This window comes from Lampris incognitus, chromosome 4, assembly GCF_029633865.1.
Source record: "Lampris incognitus isolate fLamInc1 chromosome 4, fLamInc1.hap2, whole genome shotgun sequence".
Lineage (NCBI taxonomy): Eukaryota > Metazoa > Chordata > Actinopteri > Lampriformes > Lampridae > Lampris > Lampris incognitus.
Window position 1 is genome coordinate 28948443 of NC_079214.1, and position 19788 is coordinate 28968230.

General features: G+C 43.3%; 1 protein-coding gene across 1 annotated transcript in view; it reads right to left on the reverse strand.

The window, feature by feature from the left end:
- The window catches only part of kcnk2a (potassium channel, subfamily K, member 2a), a 32903-nt gene extending 14240 nt beyond the window's left edge, over positions 1-18663 (reverse strand). Inside the window, exons 1-4 of the mRNA XM_056278891.1 lie at positions 18553-18663; positions 18193-18305; positions 17730-17820; positions 11090-11207 (exon numbers count right to left, since the gene is read on the reverse strand). Of these exons, the coding sequence (XP_056134866.1) occupies positions 11090-11207; positions 17730-17820; positions 18193-18290 (307 nt within the window). The 5' untranslated portion in view covers positions 18291-18305; positions 18553-18663. The remainder of the gene's footprint in view (positions 1-11089; positions 11208-17729; positions 17821-18192; positions 18306-18552) is intronic.
- Between the last annotated feature and the right edge of the window lie 1125 nt (positions 18664-19788).

The following is a 19788-nucleotide window of genomic DNA, read 5'->3' on the forward strand; positions in this document are numbered from 1 at the left end:
AGGGACGCCCGACCAAGCTGGAGGTAACACGGGGATTCGAACCGGCTAGCCCTGTGTTGGTAGGCAACAAAATAGACCACCCGGATGCCCCCAAAAGAGACATTGTTGCATGCCATTAGAGATCAGCCCCCTCTCATACTGCTGACTTGGTATGAAAAATATTTGTAAGCACCCGTTTTTTGCCTGTGTTTGCCCCACTTGCATTTGAAAAAGGATACAAAATGTGGTGTAAAAAAAAAGTTAAAAAAAAGTGGTGTAGATGAAGAGGGCAGTGATGTTGACATGGGTGCCTAAAAGTGAACACCATGCCCCAGCTTCTCACAAGCCACAGAGTTTAGTTGGCCAACACCAGCATGTCACCTTTCTATTCACCTGGCCTACCACGTTCGACCCAACGTGAGTTGGCTATGTAGTGTGGAATATCATTTGCTTGATGATCCAATTTGGGGAGGTTGATTGTAATGTGCAATTTAGAAAGAGGCAGCATAGATTTTTTCTCTCACAGCAGCCACGTGATGTGTCTCATTTTTCGCTGAATTCATCATGAGGCCAGTCAGTTCTGCTATCCAAAGTAAATATCAATATGTTTTCAGGTAATAAAATATAAACAAGATTTAACACCTCCATAAAATGACCAGAAGAGGTATGAGAGAGATGAAGGGCGACAGACAGACAGACAGACCGAGCGGGGGGGGGGGGGAGGGGAGCGAGAGAAAGACAGTGAGAGAGAGACAGCGAGAGAGAGGCAGCAGGATCACCAATCACCATGGCTGTGTTGGAAATCACATGCTAGCATAAGATTCAGTACGCACAAATAGTATGCTAGCATTTTAGTGTGTCTATATGCATAATATACAAAAATAGTGTGGAAAAAACATCCGGATGTCATACTACATCCAGAGAAATATTATATTATGCAAACACAGGACATTACGCTAGTATGAATATCCCACAATACATTGCATTGCACGTTACAGCAACAGCCAACAATGGCAGAGACTATCTCCCCATTGGGTTAGCTCAATGATTGCTATTAGCATCAGCGCTGCCACACTATCAGCAATATGTCTAATGTTATACTAGAGCATCAAAAACTATTGATCTATGCTATGGCCATATTAAGACTGGCTACAAGGGCTACAGAAAATCACCAATAGCTGCATCCGAGCATGACAATGTTGTTATTACCATCCTACAGACAAATATTGAAAATTGAAAAAACCAGGGTGTCCAGGTAGCATAACGGTCTATTCCATTGTCTACCAACATGGGGATCACAGGTTCGAATCCCTGTGTTACCTCCGGCTTGGTTGGGCGTCCCTACAGACACAATTGGCCGTGTTTGCGGGTGGGAAGCCAGATGTGGGTATGTGCCCTGGTTGCTGCACTAGCGCCTCCTCTGGTCGGTCGGGGTAACTGTTCAGGGGGAGGGGGGAACTGGGGAGAATAGCAGGATCCCCCCACACACTATGTCCCCCTGGTGAAACTCCTCACTGTCAGGTGAAAAGAAGTGGCTGGTGACTTCACATGTCTCAAGAGGAGACATGTGGTAGACTGCAGCCCTCCCCAGTTTGGCAGAAGGGGTGGAGCAGCAACCAGGATGGCTCAGAAGAGTGGGGTAATTGGCCAAATACAATTGGGGAGAAAAAGAGGGAAAAATCCAAGAAAAAAGACGACGTGCAAAAAACTGAAAAACCCAAATCAAGATCAGTGAAAGTTTGGGATGAGGACAGTGTATTGACTTTACAAGGTTGCTTTGAATGTACAAACTGGGAGCTGTTTGAATGCCCAGATATAGATGAATATAAAGAAGTGGTCACATCCTATATTATCTTCTGTGTAGATAATGTGATCCCCACCAAACAAACAAAAACAACTGCAAATACTAAACCCTGGGTTACTGCTGATGTACAAAAACTTCTAATTGAAAAAGAATGGGCATTTAAAATGAAGACAGATGCACAGGAAAGCTAATTCAGAGATAAATACAGATGCAAATAAACCAAGCAATGAGGGACTATAAAGCTAAAGTGGAGCAGCTACTCCAGAACAACTATGCAAGGGAGGTGTGGCGTGCAATTAAGTCAGTGGTTGGCCTGAACTCACAGAGGACCAATCCTTCACAAACAAGAGTTTGCCAATGACTTCAATTGCTTTTCTGCTCGTTATGAGACTGATAGACCATCCCAATTCAAGGCCAAGGGGGACTGGAGAGGGGGTGACACACCAACATGTTTAACACTGGAGGAGGTGCGGCGCACCCTCTCCCAGATAAATACTAGGAAATCCATCAGTCCCGATAGAATGGATAGGAATACACTACAGAAGTGTTGTGAGCAGTTGAGCCCTGTATTCACTAAACTTCGTCAAGCATCACTGGACTTACTAATAATTCTGACGTGGAAAATGTCTAAAATAATTCCACTACCTTAAAAGACAAATCCTTCTGAATTAAATGATTTTAGATCAGTAGCTTTAACGTCAGTAGCTATGACATGTTTTGAGCAAATTGTTCTATCTCAAAGTCTGAAACCAATGATAAGATGGAGGCTTTACATTTTGCATATAGAGCAAATAGGGGTGTGGAGGAAGCAACAGTAACACTTTTGAACCAAATTTACAAACATCTGGAAACCCCATCAGCTTATGTGTGCGTACGTTTTGCTGATTTCGCTCTTGCCTTGCATACTGTATGGTCAGATCTCTTGACAGTGAAGCTGAGTAGCATGGGTGTAAATCATACCCTCATAAGATGGACATACAGAGAGGCAACAGTATGTCCACATCCATGGAGGACAGTCATCTGTCATCAGCACTCAGAGTGGGGTACCACAAGGTTTTGTCCTCTCACCTTTGCTGTTCCCGTTATATACCAATGACTGTGTTAGTCATCAACATAATTGTACAATGATACAATTTGCAGATGATGATAGGCCTATTAACTAATGATGAGACCAGTTATAGAGCTGAGATTAACCACTCCTACAACTGGTGTTCAAATATCTCATTGATTTTAAACACAAAAAAAACTTAACAAATGATCACTGACTTCAAAAGAAACTCCACTCTGTCCCCTGTAATTATGAACAACGTAACCATTGAACGTGTACAAGAGTACAAGTATCTGGGCACTATTATTATAAAGCAAACTGACATGGAATGCTAACACCAATGCTAGGTTAGCAAAGGCTCAACAACATCTCTACTTTTTAAGGAAACTTAGAAGTTTTAATGTGGACAGAATTAAAATGTTACAATGTTACAATTTCATTTAGCAGACACTTTTACCCAAAGCAACACACATCTGAGAGTTAATACAACACAAGCAAGGATCTAGCCAGGAGACAACATCGCAAGTAAGTGCCAAAAAACTGGGGTTCAAGTCCGATAGGACATAGGTGTCAACAGGCAGTGCACAAAGGCAATGTAGGGTGCATAGAAGCGTTTTGTTTGTTTTTTTCCTGTATTTTTATTAATACCATCAGGTGTGGAGGTGTTCATGAAAGAGCTGGGTCTTTAACTTCTTAAAGATCGATCAAATGGAGTTTGGTAACTTGTTCCACCACCTGGGAACTACAGAAGAGAAGAGTCTGGCTAGTGACTTGGGGCCCCATTGTGGCGGAAGTGCCAGGCACCTTTCATTGGCAGAGTGTAGTGAGCAGGACTGAGTGTAGACCTGAATGAGGGAGTTCAGGTAGGCTGGAGCCGTTTTGGTTGCTGTTTTGTAAGTGAACATCAAGGTTTTGAATTTGATACGGGCAGCAACTGGGAGCCAGTGGAGGGATATGAACAGTGGTGTGACATGTACTGTTTTGGGTTGGTTGAAGACCAGACACGCTGCCGCATTCTGGATCATTTGCAGAGGTTTGAAAGTGCATGCAGGGAGACCTGCCAGTAAGGAGTTGCAGTAGTCAATTATTATGCTGACACTATTTTAGACCTTCATTCAGAGCATATTGACTTTTTGTATTCAGTGTTGGGGTGGGGTGGGGGAGGTCTGTACAAAAAACGAACAAACTGGGCAGGATTGTTAAACTGGGTGGCAAGATAACTGGGGAACAAATGTGTAGTATTACATACATGACAGACCAGTATACCATGAATTTGGCTCACAAGATCATAGCAGATCCACTGCACCATCTATGGTCTGATCTGACCTATGCACTTTTACTTTCAGGGCGAACATACAGCATGCCCAGGATGCGGACTAAAAGAGGCATCATATCTTTTGTCCCACACAGCATTCAGCTACTTAACAAGCTCTGATCACATGGTCTGATTCGGCACTTGTACTAGATGTCCTGTATCGATTTCTGCAATGATGCGTTTTATGATGCTTTTTATGATGTTTTTAAAATACTTATGCTTTATGTTGTATTATATGCTGTCACGGATGGTTGTTGATGGTTTTTTTTAATATTCTTTTTATGCTCTTTATGCAAAGCAAATTCCCCCCGGGGCAATAAAGTTTTCAATCATCCATTCACTCTTTCTATGATGACACAGTATGTGTGAAGAGCCATTGTACTTTTTTCTCACACACTAAATAGTACACTGTTCATAAGCAAGGCACTGACTTATCCAGTGTAGCTAGAGACTTGGGTAACACCTGGGTCGCCTCTTGGTGTGAGTGTGGGAAAGTCCATGTAACTGTCTCTTCTCCAACTCACCCACCAAGATTATTGCTATTCATAAGGTGTTCCCGGTTAACTTGTGGGATTTAAACAGGGGTTAAAAATGAGAGCAGGTGACAGGAAAGGAAAGGGATCTGCGACGAAAAAGAGAAACGGAAAGAGACAGCGAGAGAGAGAACCATACAGACAGGGAGAAACAGTAAATGATCAGTGATGAGATTAAAACAGAAAGAGTGGGGAGACAGTGAGAGAAAGAGAGGGAGAGAAAGAGAGGGAGAGAGAGAGAAAGAGAGAGGGAGAGAAAGAGAGAGGGTGAGAGAGAGAAAGAGAGAGGGTGAGAGCGGTTGAGTGTAGGACAAGATCAAAGGAGCAGAAAGGAGATGGGAAGTGAGGAGAGGTGAGGGGAAATGGGAGAAAGACAACAAAGAGGAACAAAATTAATTAGAGGCGAAGAGCGAAAGCTGATGAATGGTGAGGGAAGGGAGAGAAAGGTGAGATGAGAGGGGAAAGTAGAGTAGAAAGCTGAGGAATAAAATATAGATTACTAGATTACGTCTGAAATATAGATTACTGTTTAGTGTGACTGGACTTTGTCAACCTTTGTCTATCCAGCTTTCCTTTTCTCTCTCTACCTCTATCATGCACAAGTTCTCTTTCTCTTTCTCTGTCTCTCTACCCTAGTCTCCCCATTCCCTCTACTTTATCCCTCTCATGCACCCTTACCTCCATTTTCTTTGTTCCTTTTTTACCTCTCTTTCCTTCTTAGGGTAAGGCTTTCTTTCTTTCCCTTTATGATTCTTTCTTGGTGTCTCTTTATCTAACTACCTTAAATATGTGCACGCACACAAACACACAAACACACACACACATGTATTTCCAGGAGAACAGCCGATTAGTTTTGTTATATCCAAGATGCAGGTAGAGAATCAACACCACTTCTTACAACAGTAAATCATATCACATAACTGACAGTAACAACTTCATTGCCTATGCAGAAACGCATGCATACACACACATAGCCTTGTTTTTAAAGTTTGTGAGGACATTTCTTTATATTCATTCCTGCACATTTGACGGTGTAACAATAGGCAACTGGGCAGTTGGGTCAGTTTTTCTGAAAACGTTGGTGGACTTGCTCGGAGAGAGAGAAAAACATCGCTCATGAATTTTGAATCTACGGTATGATGTCACAGAAAGTGACATTTCCCAGTTCCTTTCTGAAAAGTTCAGCCACTTTGAACAAAACGCTCCCACAGCAGCCACAGAAAATAAGCAAAGCCAAATGAAACAATTGAAAAAAGGATGCTGGAGCTCAAAGAAATGCACCTAGTGGACACACAGCCTAACAGTCCCCAAAACAGTCAACAAACTGAGTATTGTTATTCTAAAATATCCCCTTTGATAAAAGATACAAACACTGGGTCAATACTTTGAGCACCTTTGACCATCAAATTTGCTATTTTTTTCACCAAAAATTGCTCTATTCTTTCTTGCTTGCTAGCTACCAATACTCACCCTTACCTACCTCTAATTTTTACCCTAAACCAACTCCCTAACTCCAGGTAAACCACTAGAATAATTCTTTCCCCAGTTCTATTTGGGCCATACTCATGATTGTTTAAAGAGTTGTTGTTTTAAAAACATCTGCGTTATTGAACATGAATCACAAATGAAAACATGCAGACGCGCACCACTTCATGGTCAGAAAACACCATTTTGGTAGTTCTTTCTGTTTGTAAACCATTTTAGCACACACGTGAATAAACAACCACACGCACGCGCGCGCGCGCGCGCGCGCACACACACACACACACACACACACACACACATACCATGTCGCCCTATACTTGTGGGGACCCCTCACTGACTACATTCATTCCCTAGCCCTTCACCCTAACCTTAACCATCATAACTACATGCCTAACCTTAATTCATACCCTAACCATAACCTAATCCTAATTCTAATCGTAACCTTTAAACCAAGTCCTAACCCTAAAATAGTCCCTTTCCCTCGTGGAGACCCATAAAATGTCCCCACAAGGTAGGTCATTTCAGGTTTTTCTATCCTAATGGACACACACACACACACACACACACACACACACACACACACACACACACACACACACACACACACACACACACACACACACACACACTTTTGCTTTAGGTTGTCCGTCGTGTCCGATGAAGACAATCCTGCCTCTGTCACTTGTGAGTCTTCTTATGGCTGTAAAGCCCAATCCACGATCCACAATGTCTGCCGCAGACAGAACAGGTGAAATCACTGACTGGGGGTGTAGGTGTGGTACTGGCTTCATGTCTCTTCAGACGTCTTCTGGTCCGTCGATCACCGCGGTCCTTCTCGAGGTTTTGCATCCCTTGTTGACAGAGCTGCCGCCAGATGGAGCGTTGGGCGGCAGTGTCTTCCAGCTGGCTCGGGTTCAGGCCGCATTTTGTTATGATGGTCTTCAGCTGGTCTTTGTACCGTTTTTTATGGCCCCCTGCCAAGCGGCAGCCAAGATGTAGCTGGCCATACAGCACTTTACGCAACAAGCGCTCCTTTGGCATCCTGATGACGTGACCGAGCCATCAAAGTTGGTGCTGGGTGACGGTAGCCTCCATGCTGATGCAGTTGGTCTTGCGGAGTATTTCAGTATGGGGCACTCGGTCACGCCAGGTTATCCTCAGGATGCATTGTAGGCATCTGATGTGGAAGGCCTCAAGCATCCTGAGGTGGTGGCTGTACAGGGTCCACGCCTCACAGCTGTAGAGGAGAGTCGTGATGACAACTGCCAAGTAGACAGATATTTTGGTGTGGAGGTTGAGGTCTTTGTTTTGAAAGACCCTTCTTCTAAGTCTGCCAAAAGAGGATGACGCTTGTTTAATCCGGTTTTGCATCTCCCTGTCGATGCTGCAGTCATCAGAGAGGAAGCTGCCCAAGTATTTGAAGGATTCCGCTGTTGCAAGTGGTTTGTCGGAGATGTTGAAGGTTGGTGAATGAGATGGAGGAGTAGATGCCCACTGGCATACTACTTCAGTCCTTGCCACATTTATAGAAAGCCCCAGCCTACCATACGCCCTTGCAGCAGCTGCAAGGGTAGCTTGTAGTGCCTCGGATGTGTGGGTCACAACTGCACAGTCATCTGCGTACTGTAACTCGATGATGTGCTCAGATGTAATTTTTGTGACCGCTTGGAGCCTATGGATGTTAAATAGGTTTCCATCTAGTCTGAAGTCCACAGTAACCCCACTGTCCTTCCGGATTTCCTTGTGGAGCAGCAATGTCACACACAGGAGGAATATGTTGAAGAGAACTGGAGCAAGGATGCACCCCTGACGTACCCCGGTGCACACCCTGAAGGGCTCGGATTCCTGGCCTCCAATGGTCACACGTGCCATCATCCCCACATGAAATCTTTGAAGGATGTTGACAAACTTTCGTGGACAGCCAAACTTCAGGAGGATGTTCCATAGGATGTCCCTGTTGACTGTATCGAAAGCCTTTGACAGGTCGATGAAGGCTATGAAGAGGTTCTGATGTTGCTCCCTACACTTCTCTTGGAGTTGCCGTGCTGTGAACACCATGTCCACAGTACTCCTATTCCTCCTAAACCCACACTGTGACTCAGGCAACAGCTCCTCTGAGATGTGTTTTACCAGCCTGTGTAACATGAGTTTGGCCAGGACTTCTCCAGCAACAGCCAGTAGTGAAATGCCACAGCTGTTGCCACAGAGGGACTTGTCTCCTTTGCCTTTATATATGGAGATGATGTTAGCATCCCTCCACTGCTGAGGGACAGTTTCGTTCTTCCATACGTGTGAGATGAACAGGAAAAGTGCACGGGTGCAGAGGTAGCCTCCCTGTTTAAAAATCTCTGCAGGGATACTGTCAGGGCCAGGAGTCTTGTTATTTTTCAGCAACCTACCTGCACAATGAACCTCTTCAAAGGTTGGTGGAAGGTCAAGGTCTTGGATGGTGGGGTGGACAGGTAGTTCATCCAAGATTGAGGGATCCGTTGGGGAGGGCTGGTTCAAAAGAGTCTCAAAATGTTCTGCCCATCTTTTTGTGGTGAGTTTCTGGTCCTTTATGAGGGTGGTACCATCATCAGACTTCAGGGGGGAGACAGAGCAGTTTCTTGGGCCGTAGATGGTTTTCACTGCATCATAAAAGTTGTGCATATCATTTCTATCGGCATGGGATTGTATTTCATTTGCCTTCAATATCCACCACTCATTCTGCAGGGCACGCAATTTTGACTGCACCTCTCTCCTGGATGCTTGCCATTGTTGCCGGAGTGTAGCTGATGTGGGATTGTTGAGGACAGCACTGTGTGCTTTATGCATGCCTTTGAGTATGGAAGTTATTGTGCCTGTGTGCCAGTCCTGGTGTTTTCTGCTCTTGTAACCGATGGATTGGGATGGTGCCTTGTAGAGTCTGGAGCTCACGGAAGACCATTTCCTGTCAATGGAATCATCTGTGCTCAAGAGAAGCTCAATGTCTTCCAGGTTTTCAGCCAGAGAGAGGCGGAGATTGTTCTGGACCTCAGCCTTTTCTAGCCGGGTACAGTCAAGCCTCTTCTTTCCTGACCTTTGGAGACGAACAGCAGGGCGTACCTCCACCTGGAGCCTGGTCATGATGAGCCGGTGATCTGTCCAGCACTCAGCACCTCTCATTGCACGAGTGAGTAAGACGTCTTTTGTATCAGCACGTCTCACAATGATGTAGTCCAATAGGTGCCAATGTTTGGCGCGTGGGTGCATCCAGGATGTTTTGTGCTTATTTTTTAATTGGAAGAGGGTGTTTGTGATGGTCAAGCCATGCTCAGCACAGAGGCTTAGGAGGCACAGTCCATTTGCATTGACTTTCCCAATGCCATGCCCACCAATGACACCACTCCACACCTTGTTGTCTTTCCCCACTCTGGCATTGAAATCGCCCAGCAAAAAGATCTTGTCCTCCTTGGGTATATGACGGAGAGCCTCATCTAGTGACTGGTAGAAGCGGTCCTTTATGTCATCCTCTGATGGCAGTGTTGGTGCATAGGCACCTAGGAGGGTGGCATAACGTTTCTTGGCCAGAGGGATCCTGAGCGACATGAGCCTTTCACTTATGCCAATCGGTGTTTCAGTGAGTCTTGGTAGGAGGCTGTTTTTTATTGCAAATCCCACACCATGCTGATGTTGTCCTCCTGCAGGGTATCCCTTCCAGAAGAAGGTGTAGGTGTCCTCCTTCAGGGAGCCTTCATCCAGGAACCTGGTTTCGCTGAGTGCAGCAATGTCAATATTGTAGCGATTGAGTTCCGCTGCAATTAGTGCAGTCCTTCGCTGAGGTCTTTCGGCATTAACGTCCAGCAGAGTTCTTATGTTCCATGTTGCCAGTTTAAAGGGAATTATTTTCTTTTTTTTATTTCGACCGCAGAGTGGAATGTCCCGATAGGTGCGGTAGCCTATCCAGGATGTTTTGAGTGGGCAATGTTTAGGCCACCTTTTCTAGGCCTCTCCCCAGTTAGGGTGAGCAGTGTGGCTCCTAAATAGGGCTGCTCAGACACACAGGGGTCTGCCGAGAGCAGCTGCCACTCAAGCCCAGCTGCTGGCGACCATGACTAGCCCTGTGCCGCTGGCGTGCAGGGGTCTGATTAGGAGTTTCCAGTGCATTCATACCTGCTCCCGTCACCAGACACCCCATCGCCGCCAGACTTTGATCCATATTCCGGTTGCTGGTCTCAACGAGGCAGAGGTGGATACCTGCGCAAACAGATTATTTACAGTGCCGCTGGGGGTGCGCATGTCCCAGCAGCACTTCTTCACTGTGAGAGGGTGGGATCTGGTGGCAAGGGGGGCCCAAGACGACCAGCACTCTTCCACAGCTGCAGGAGGCTGCCGGAGCTCCAGTCTGTCAGAGGACCGCCTATCGTGCGCCGCCATGCACGTTGCTTATCTCTCAGGGTGTGCTCCCCTAGCCTTTGTCGTCCTACACTTACCCACAAGGCAGTGGGACAGTGGTTGGTCAATGCCAGGGCGTATCCACTTCACATGGGCCTGCGCATTAGACCCCTGGGGACCACTGTAGCTCCGAGATCCCCTACAGTTTAGCCAGGGACCGCAAGGTACCCAGTTACCATGTGTGGCCACGAGGAGGCACTGCAGGAGTCTTGGCGGTAGAGAGGCTATGTACCGGCAGGGGAGACTTACGCACTCGGCTCCTCTTTTCACCCCCGCAAAGAGGGCTAGCCGGCGGCAGTAGCTGAGAGCAGAGCGTAGCAAGCAGAAGCAGCATGCAGCATGCACTAACTACAAGCACTACTACCCCAGTACTACTGCACTGACGCATCACACACGCCCTGTGCCGCACGCACGCACGCATGCATGCACGCACACACACACACATACACACACACTAACTCAAAAAAAAATGAAGATAAAACAGTTGAGATAAATTGTGATTGTCTTACCAATTGTGGTGATGACAGTCCCAGCAAAGAAGAAGGCCGAGCTTAGGTCCCAGAGGCTGCTATGGTTGGTCAGTGTCCCTGCTGGGTTCACCCCTGAACGAATTGCAGACACCACTTGCTGGGGAGAGAGAGGAACAAAGAGCGACACACTGACTAGTTATTACAACGGGTGCAGAAAGTTCAATCAGGAAACTCTTGCTGATTGTTGATTATGTTGGTCTCCTCTTTGTATTAAACCTGGTACAACACCAATCACAATCACGCCTTCTTAAACCGGAATTAGGTGATTTTCTGACCACGAGAAAGTGAAAAAACAGAAACACAGCTAAGACACTCCTTCTTCCTGTCTCTATGGCAGTCGACCTGTGACCCCGCGTTCACATCTATTACAATCTGTCGCTCGTAGGCGTATCAGTACTTGAATTCAAATTTACAAACCTAACTCTCATTGGCAGCTATCTTCTGACATTGCTTAGTGTTTTATGTCAAAAACATAGCTATCCAACCAGACGATATGTTTTCCTATATTCAGTGACAGTATAGGTCTGTCATATTTGGCTTTAGGTCACTCTCAGATCAAAGAATCTTTGCCTTTAAATATCACGCATGAATATTGTGCGTCATATCTGTATCTAGCAGTGGTGGCTCCCGAGCCCAGAGACCACAGATCAATTGCTCCTCCCTCCATTGGGAAATAAAGTTGAGCAGGAACTGTGTATCCATTTCCTGCAGTTTTTATAGTAATAGATGTGATTAATAATGAGTTGTCCCAACTGAACTACCCTGTTAAATGAAACTTTTAAACATTTAAGAAGAAAGTCCACTGAAAATATAGCCAATTTTGTGTTTTTTGGCAATTCAAGTAAAATGTGAGTGGTGACTTACTACCCTAAAATGTCCAGTCTTTTCTTTAACCATTCCTGCATCACTATGTCGGGGTTTATTTCACAATAATGACCGGCTGACTGTACATTATCCCACTTATTACACAATTACTTATTAAAGAAATCAATAATTTGACACAAAATATTGATTAACACTAGGACGACGAAGACGGTCATTATGACCGTTTTGGATTTTCAAAGTTTAATAACTATGTGGGAAAAAAAGATACAGACCTGCAGCTCCATGAATGCCCCTAAAATTGTATATATTTGCATTAAAATGAGTTTTAGATCAATCGCGCAAAAAAGAGTTATGATATGATCTACCTAAAACGACCATGGGCGATCAAAATGACCGCTGGTTTTTAAACTCTATATTCAGAGTTCAAGATACTATATACAATTATTGAGATATTAATGCATTGCATATGTTAGTATATCTTTTAGGAAATGACTGACACCAAAATTAAAATTTTAACAACTACAGTACTATTTTTAAACAATTTAAACTTCAGAAAGACTTGGTCAAACTTGAATAGCAAAATTGAAAAAGTGAAAATACTACCTGAAAAACAAAACGGAAAACACATGTAACCTACAAAAAGACTCACTGGCTGATCGCCAGGGGGTCAACCCCTTTGGTCGAGCGGTTAGCAATGTCGCCTCGTAGCGCAGTACAACACTGGTTCGAATCCCGCAGCGGGCGGAAATATGCTCGGTTACATTGGTGGCAGCGGTGGGATCCAGAAGCGTGCAGATCCTCATAAGTCTCTTCAGAGCGCGGGTTTAACGAAGCGCGAGGACATGCTTCCAGGGGAGGGTGACCACTGTAACCTACAAAAAGACTACTGGCCGATCACCAGGGGGTCATCCCCTTTGGTCGAGCGGTACCAGGTAGGGACATAGCAGACACAATGAGTAGCATCAGAGACACTATTGACTTTATGAAGGGAGACAAAGGAGGGATAGTTACTAGTTTAGTTTTGAATAAAGCATTTGATCGGGTTGATTATGCATATTTATACAAGGTCTTAGAGAAATATGGTTTTGGGCATAGGCTGGTAGGATGGATCAGAAGAATGTACGATAGGACAGTTAGTTGTATTAAAATCAATGGGATAGTCACAGACACATTTAAGATAGAGAGGTCAGTCAGGCAAGGGTGTCCCCTATCAGCTCTGCTGTACTCCTTGTCGGCAGAACCGATAGCGGCAATACTGAAGGGAAATGACAGAGTTACCAGGAGGGCAGGTGAGTTTAGTTTATCAGTACGCAGATGACACGAAAGTTACAGTAAAGGACAAGGAAAGTGTAGTTGAGGTATTAGACAGTTTAGAGCTGTATGGTAGGGCATCCGGGGCTAAAGTAAACAGATAAATCAGAAGTTCTGTGTATGGGGCAAGTAGAGAAGATTTAGGAGAAGAAGGATTATTTCAGGGTGTTAGGTGTGAATTTAGGGATTGAGGATAAGGAGGGGAGAGATATACAGTATGAAGAGATATTGAATAAGATTAGACATTGGAGTTTTGGAAACTTAGAGGGTTGAAGCTGAAAGGGAAGGTGGTGGTTGTGAATGGATTAGTTATGAGTACGATTGTGTATGTAATGAATGTGTTGGATGTTACTGAGAGTACTGAAGGAGGTGGAAAGAATGGTGAGTGATTTTCTGTAGGATGGGAAGGGAGTTAGGATAGCAAAGGAGGTGATGGAAAATGACTATGAAGATGGTGGGTTGAAGTTAATCAATTTAGGGGTGAAAAAGAAAGCACTTAGGGTGAAAATTATTGTTAGATACTTAAGAAACAAGAGAGATCATATAGGTGTTTTTTAAGGGAGGCAATGTATAAATGTTGAGGGTGTGGGGAGAGTGGAGTATATATGCAAATGAAGCAAGGTATGTTGAGTGGAGTGTCTGAGTTTTACAAGGAGGTGTTGGAAGTGTGGGGAGAGTTTGTGAAATGTGTGCAGTATGAATGTAAGAATGTGAAGCAGGTGTGGGAACAACCAATGTTTTTAAATCCAAAAATCACATTTGAGGGGAACACAATCTACAACAGGGTGATTTGGAGAGTGGGGTTTAGAAAGATAAGGGATTTAGTGTATGAGTATGTACCAGGGTTTATGAAGGCACATGTACTGGTAGATGAAGTGAGGGGAAAGGGTGATGAAATGTGGTTGGGAACGGCGGAGAGGACATTTGGAAAGATCAAGGGGAGGGCAGATGCCGAGAGAATGGGTCAGTATGATGGCTGTGTTGGATGAGGAAGGAGAGACAGAAATGTATGTGGGAGAAGGAGAGAGGAGAGTGAGTCCGATGAGTGTGAAAACGAACGTGATGTATAGATGTTTAAGAGGGGAAGAAGTGAGAAGACTGGCTGCGGAGAAAGTGTGGGAGAGGGTTATGAATGAGATGGATGTAGGGAGGATATGGAGAAATCTGAGAGTGAAGTGGAACAGTGCTGAATGTGATAATTTTGATTTTTTTATCAAGCCACAATAGGGTGTTCAATAATGTAATAATTAGTAAGTCTGATGTGAATGTGAAGAAAGAATGTGATGTGTGTGGTGTGGGAGTGGAAACATTTATACATGAGTTTGTTGAATGTTGTGAGCTGGATGGACACATGTTGAAAATGAAGGAGTGAATAAATAGATGTTGGAGAGGTGGGTTTGTTGACAGAGTGGAATGGAGAGAATTGTGGTTGTTTGGGGTGGCTGGCAAAGTAAACGGATGTAATGTTAATTTGTTAAATTATGTTTTAAGTCATGCAAGGTTTGCTGTCAAGGTAAGGAGGAATTTTGCCCATTATTAAAAGAGGAAAGCTGAGGTGTGGAATATTTTTAAGAGTATAATGGAAAGAGATGTTGATATGTTGTATGGTTATGCTAGTGAAGAAGAGTTTGTTGGTGGATTTGTAGATGGGAGCACTTCCGTTGTGATTGGGGAAGGACGGAGGGTAATGTTGGATTTTGGTTAAACAGTATACTGTGTGGTATATGTGTATTTTTTGTTTGATTTCTTTAATTTGGTGGAGGGTCTGTAGGCTGGAAGCCATGCCGAGGCCTACAGGTTACCTCACTACTTTCTGTTTTGGCTACCTGTGTTGTAAGTTTTGATTCTTGCCCTCTGATTCTGTAGCATTCGATGGGTTTGTGAAATGTTTTATTTCCCTATTGGTTTGGTATATGTGTGTTGTATTTTGATTGTTTTTTTCTACAGAATAAGAGAAAAAAAGCGATGTCGCTTCGTGGTGCAGTACAACCTGGTTCGAATCCCGCAGCAGGCGGAAATATTCTCGGTTACACACATATTGCTAATCTAACAAACGTAACAAGGCGTATAAAACGTGAAATGTAAAAAAAGAACTTAAAATAACCATTTAAACAGTCCCAAACAAAGACCAGAACTTTAAAAACTACTAGAATGACCATGAGCGGTCAAAGTGATGGTGCGTAATTTGCACGTCATGTCACATATGTTGTTCTTGTCATTTCCTTTGCAACATTCAGCTCTTTTTTATATTTCACATTTGTTACGTTTGTTAGATTAGCAATATGTGTTTTCCGTTTTATTTTCAGGTCCTATTATTTCCAACATGTCTGGGTACAGCCGCCATTTCAGACACACCATGACTACCTCCAAGGCGTTGTAGTATTTACAAGTGTTGGACACCGGCGATGGTTCGAACCCCGGGGTAGTCCAACCTTGGGGGTCATCCCAGGTCATCCTCTATGTGGAGTTTGCACGTTCTCCCCATCTCGGTAAGGGTTTCCTCCAGGTGCTCCGGTTTCCTCCCACAGTCCAAAGACATGTCGGCCAGGTGAATCGGACTTACTAAATTGTCCCTAGGTGTGAATGTGTGTGTGTGTGTCGGCCCTGTGATGGCCAGGATAAGCGGCTTGGAAAATGGATGGACGGATGAAAAATAGTATTAAAGTTGTTAAAATGTTAATTTTGGTGTCAGTTGTTTCTTAACAGACATACTAACACATGTAATGCATTAATATCTCAATTGGGTGTTTACCTTGACAGAATATATAGAGTTTAAAAACCATGGTCGTTCTAGTAGTTTATAAGTTCCGGTCATTGTTTAGGACTGTTTCAATGGTTATTTTCAGTTTTTTTTTTTTTTTTTTGCTTTTTGCTTTTTGTTTGTTTGTTTTTTTTTTTTTACATTTCACGTTTTATAGGCCTTGTTATGCTTGTTAGATTAGCAATATGTGTTTTCCGTTTGGTTTTTCAGGTAATATTTTCATTTTTTCAATTTTGCTATTCAAGTTCAACCAAATCTCTCTGAAGTTTAAATTGTTTAAAATAGTATTAAAGTTGTTAAAATGTTAATTTTGGTGTCAGTCGTTTCCTAACAGATGTACTAACATATGTAATGCATTAATATCTCAATTGAGTATTTATCTTGACAGAATATAGAGTTTAAAAACCAGCGGTCATTTTGACCGCCGATGGTCATTTTAGGGAGAAGTGAAATCCCAGTCGTTCTTGTGTTAAAAATTATTTCAAGAAAAATAAAAACAGTCCATTAGATTCGTTATTCCGTTAGAACTGCGCCCATAGCAACAGTTTGTTATTCATAGCAACAGTCTGTTCTTTCTAAATAACAGACTGTTGAATGCCGTGATTGACCAATCAGAATCAAGTATTCAACAAAGCTGTGTAATAAATTATCATTATATCTGGAGATTCTCTCTTTCATAAGATTAGGATACAGTTTTTGCTTCTGAATGAATCAAGTTTACTTGGGTATTAAAAAGTGAAATGTAGACTTTCCCTTAGACTTTCCTGTGAGTGTGACAGGAGCTCTCCGCGGTACTGAAACCACTGTACAGTGGCTCTATACGGGCTTTCTGCTGTGGGCTTATGCACAAACATGCCCTATCTGAAGCTGATGAACAGAACAGCTGAACAAAGACAAGAATGAAAAGGTACAGCAGAGAGGAGAGACAGAAAGAGAGGACAACAAATGTGTCACCATCTTTGCCGGGGTGGTGACACCTGAATCTTGTACACCGGTATCTTATCTTATCTTAAGATACTGAAGGAAATGTCTGCTTTAGAGAGATAAAATGAACTAAACACAAACAAAGACCACATACACACTCACATACACACTCACTGTGCTGTTCTTGGCTATGTGTGATGACTTAACTTTAACTTCCCACTGATGTGTCTGCATGTGTGCGCGCACGTGTGCATTTGTGTGTATGTGTGTAGTCAAATCCACAGTACTGTGTATGTGTGAGTCAAAAATAAGATTATAAAAAATGCATTATAACAATCATTCACACAATCATAGCGGTTGTTGATTGATTTTTATTATTGAACTCTTGTGAGTGATTTTATAATTAAACATTTGTCATGAACTTTCCAATATAGTGTTATTAAGCTGCCACTCCCTCTGAAGCTTCAGACCATTCTTCCACACATTACCAATGCATTAGCTGGGTTTTCTAAGGAACAGAGTAACAACGATTCTTGAAGTTTAAATCTGGAATTCAAAGCAACATTCAGTAAAGTTGGGACCTTTGAGAAACTGTATCACAAAAACAGAGGAGAGTAAAGCTAACTGAGCTTATATGTCACTAATCTCCCTTTGGCATAATGATAGGGGTTCTCCTATATCCTATGAAAACCCAACGAGAGCCCTGGAAATCATCTAGAAGTAGGATTGTGACCCATTTTTGGTGCAGAACAGGAAATCCAAACCAATAAATAAATAAATAAATAAAATCGATCTTACCTTGACAAGCTCCTCCAGCTGGCTGTGGTTAACACAGGAGTGTTTAGAAAGAAACTCCAGTTTCTGAGACAGAATAGCCAAACGCTGGGCACTACAGAGAGAGGGACAGAGAGAGAGAGAGAGAGAATGAGACGGAGAGACAGAGACAGAGAATGAGAAGAGAGAGAGAGTTGTGTTCACAAATCAAATAATCTCCATTCTATAATGGACAGGGGCCAAGTGGTTTGAATAGGAAAGAAAATAGGTGTGAGGTCAATCAATCAGTCAGAAATGTAGGCGTAGGCAGAGTAATGGCAAATGTCTATGCCCTTACACAATTTCAGAGCATCGGGCTGGCAACGGGAGCAGTTGCACATACTGTGAATGGATAGATGGATGGCTGGCTAGACAGAGGGATGGACAGAAAGAGGAGTATTTGGATAAAGAAATGTGAAGAAAAAAAAGCAGATAAACAAATACTAACCTCTCATGGGGCTGTTCTAGGGATCTGAAGACTGCTGCCCCCATTACCAGATACAAAACCACCAAAAGGAAGATGGCCAACACTGTCTTCCACTTCATCACCGTGGCAACCACCTACAATACTTCAGCTGATCAGTCACCCAATACAGGTGTCCGTATTTAGCCTTATATTGGTTAAGGTAAAGGGTGATAATAACAATAAGTTTTTAGTGTAGTTTAGGGATTCACTGAGAAACTTTTTTCCACAATAGGACAAGAGCAAGATTGAGGAAAAATGGACAGAGATTCAGAACAACAAAAGCATTTCCTTAAAACATCATTAGATGAATTAAATTTCTAGGCTTCTTTTTCCTTGTCTCACCTCGTTCTCCTCCCGTGCACTCAGTGTTATTGGCTTTGTGGAGAAGGAGAGGCGGGGCTTGGTGTTGTGAGTGGCGGATTTGGGGTCCAATAAGTCTGGAGCTGCCACTGTCAAGAGAGATAATGAAAGAAAATGACTGGCAGCTTTAGTTAACTACTGAAATAAAAAGAGCTGAAAATGGAAATTGGATAAGGTATTTAGACATGGAACATATGTGGGCATTTTGATGCCTTGAGCCAAGGCGCGTACCATGTACTCATGAAACTGAGGGTTTGGATCCTCCTCATAAGCTTTATTTTGTGTCCCATTTCTCTATCTCCATTCTTTCTTGCTGGGATATACTATCCAATAAATTGACCGGTAATGCTTAAAAATCAATTCCAACATCGCAGAATATTCTGATTATCCTGTATGACAGTGGGTCGCCAATAAGTGTGTATTTCTGTGTGAAAGTGAACTGTATTTCACTGCCTGATGAAACACTTTGTGTGTTCACCCTGTTTGTGGAAGCCAAACACATTTAGCTGTTAATTTTAGAAGTGCTTATCAATAAATCATCAACCTGCACGTGGCCTTTTAAGCCCAACTCTGGGAAAAGCATGAATCACAAACTAGTGTTTAGCCCCCCACCTCTTTCACCCAGTTTCTGTACCGCGTCCGGTGTGAGCAAGTATGCATGCTTCTCTAACAGATAACGAGAAATAAAAAGCAATAGACTCACAAAAGAGAGAAAGAAATGGAGGAAAACAGAAAATGAAAGAGAGGAGAGTGAATGTTTTTATGCCTCAGAGAGGGTGAGTGCTAATGAGGGAAACTAAGTAAGGATGTGTGTCTAAGTGCTGGTCAAGGACAGGGTGAGAGGAAATGAAAATAAGAAGAAAATGTGTGCATTTGTGCATATGAGAGAAAGGGAACTTACACTGATGAGTCAAATCATTATGACCCCTCACAGCTGAACCGAATAATGTTGGTCATCTCCAAACAAGAGCACATGTCAAGGTCTGGGTAGATTAGATGGTAAGCAAACAATCAGTTCTCGTAGTCAACGTGTTGGATGCAGGAGAAATGGGCAGGAGTAAAGACCTGAATTACTTTGATAAGGGCCACGTTGTTATGGCCAGACGACTGGCTCACAGCGTCTCTGAAATGACAAGGCTTGTGGGGTTGTCATGGTCAGCAGTAATAAGTACCTACCGACAGTGGTCCAAGGAAGGACAAACCACAAACTGGCGACAG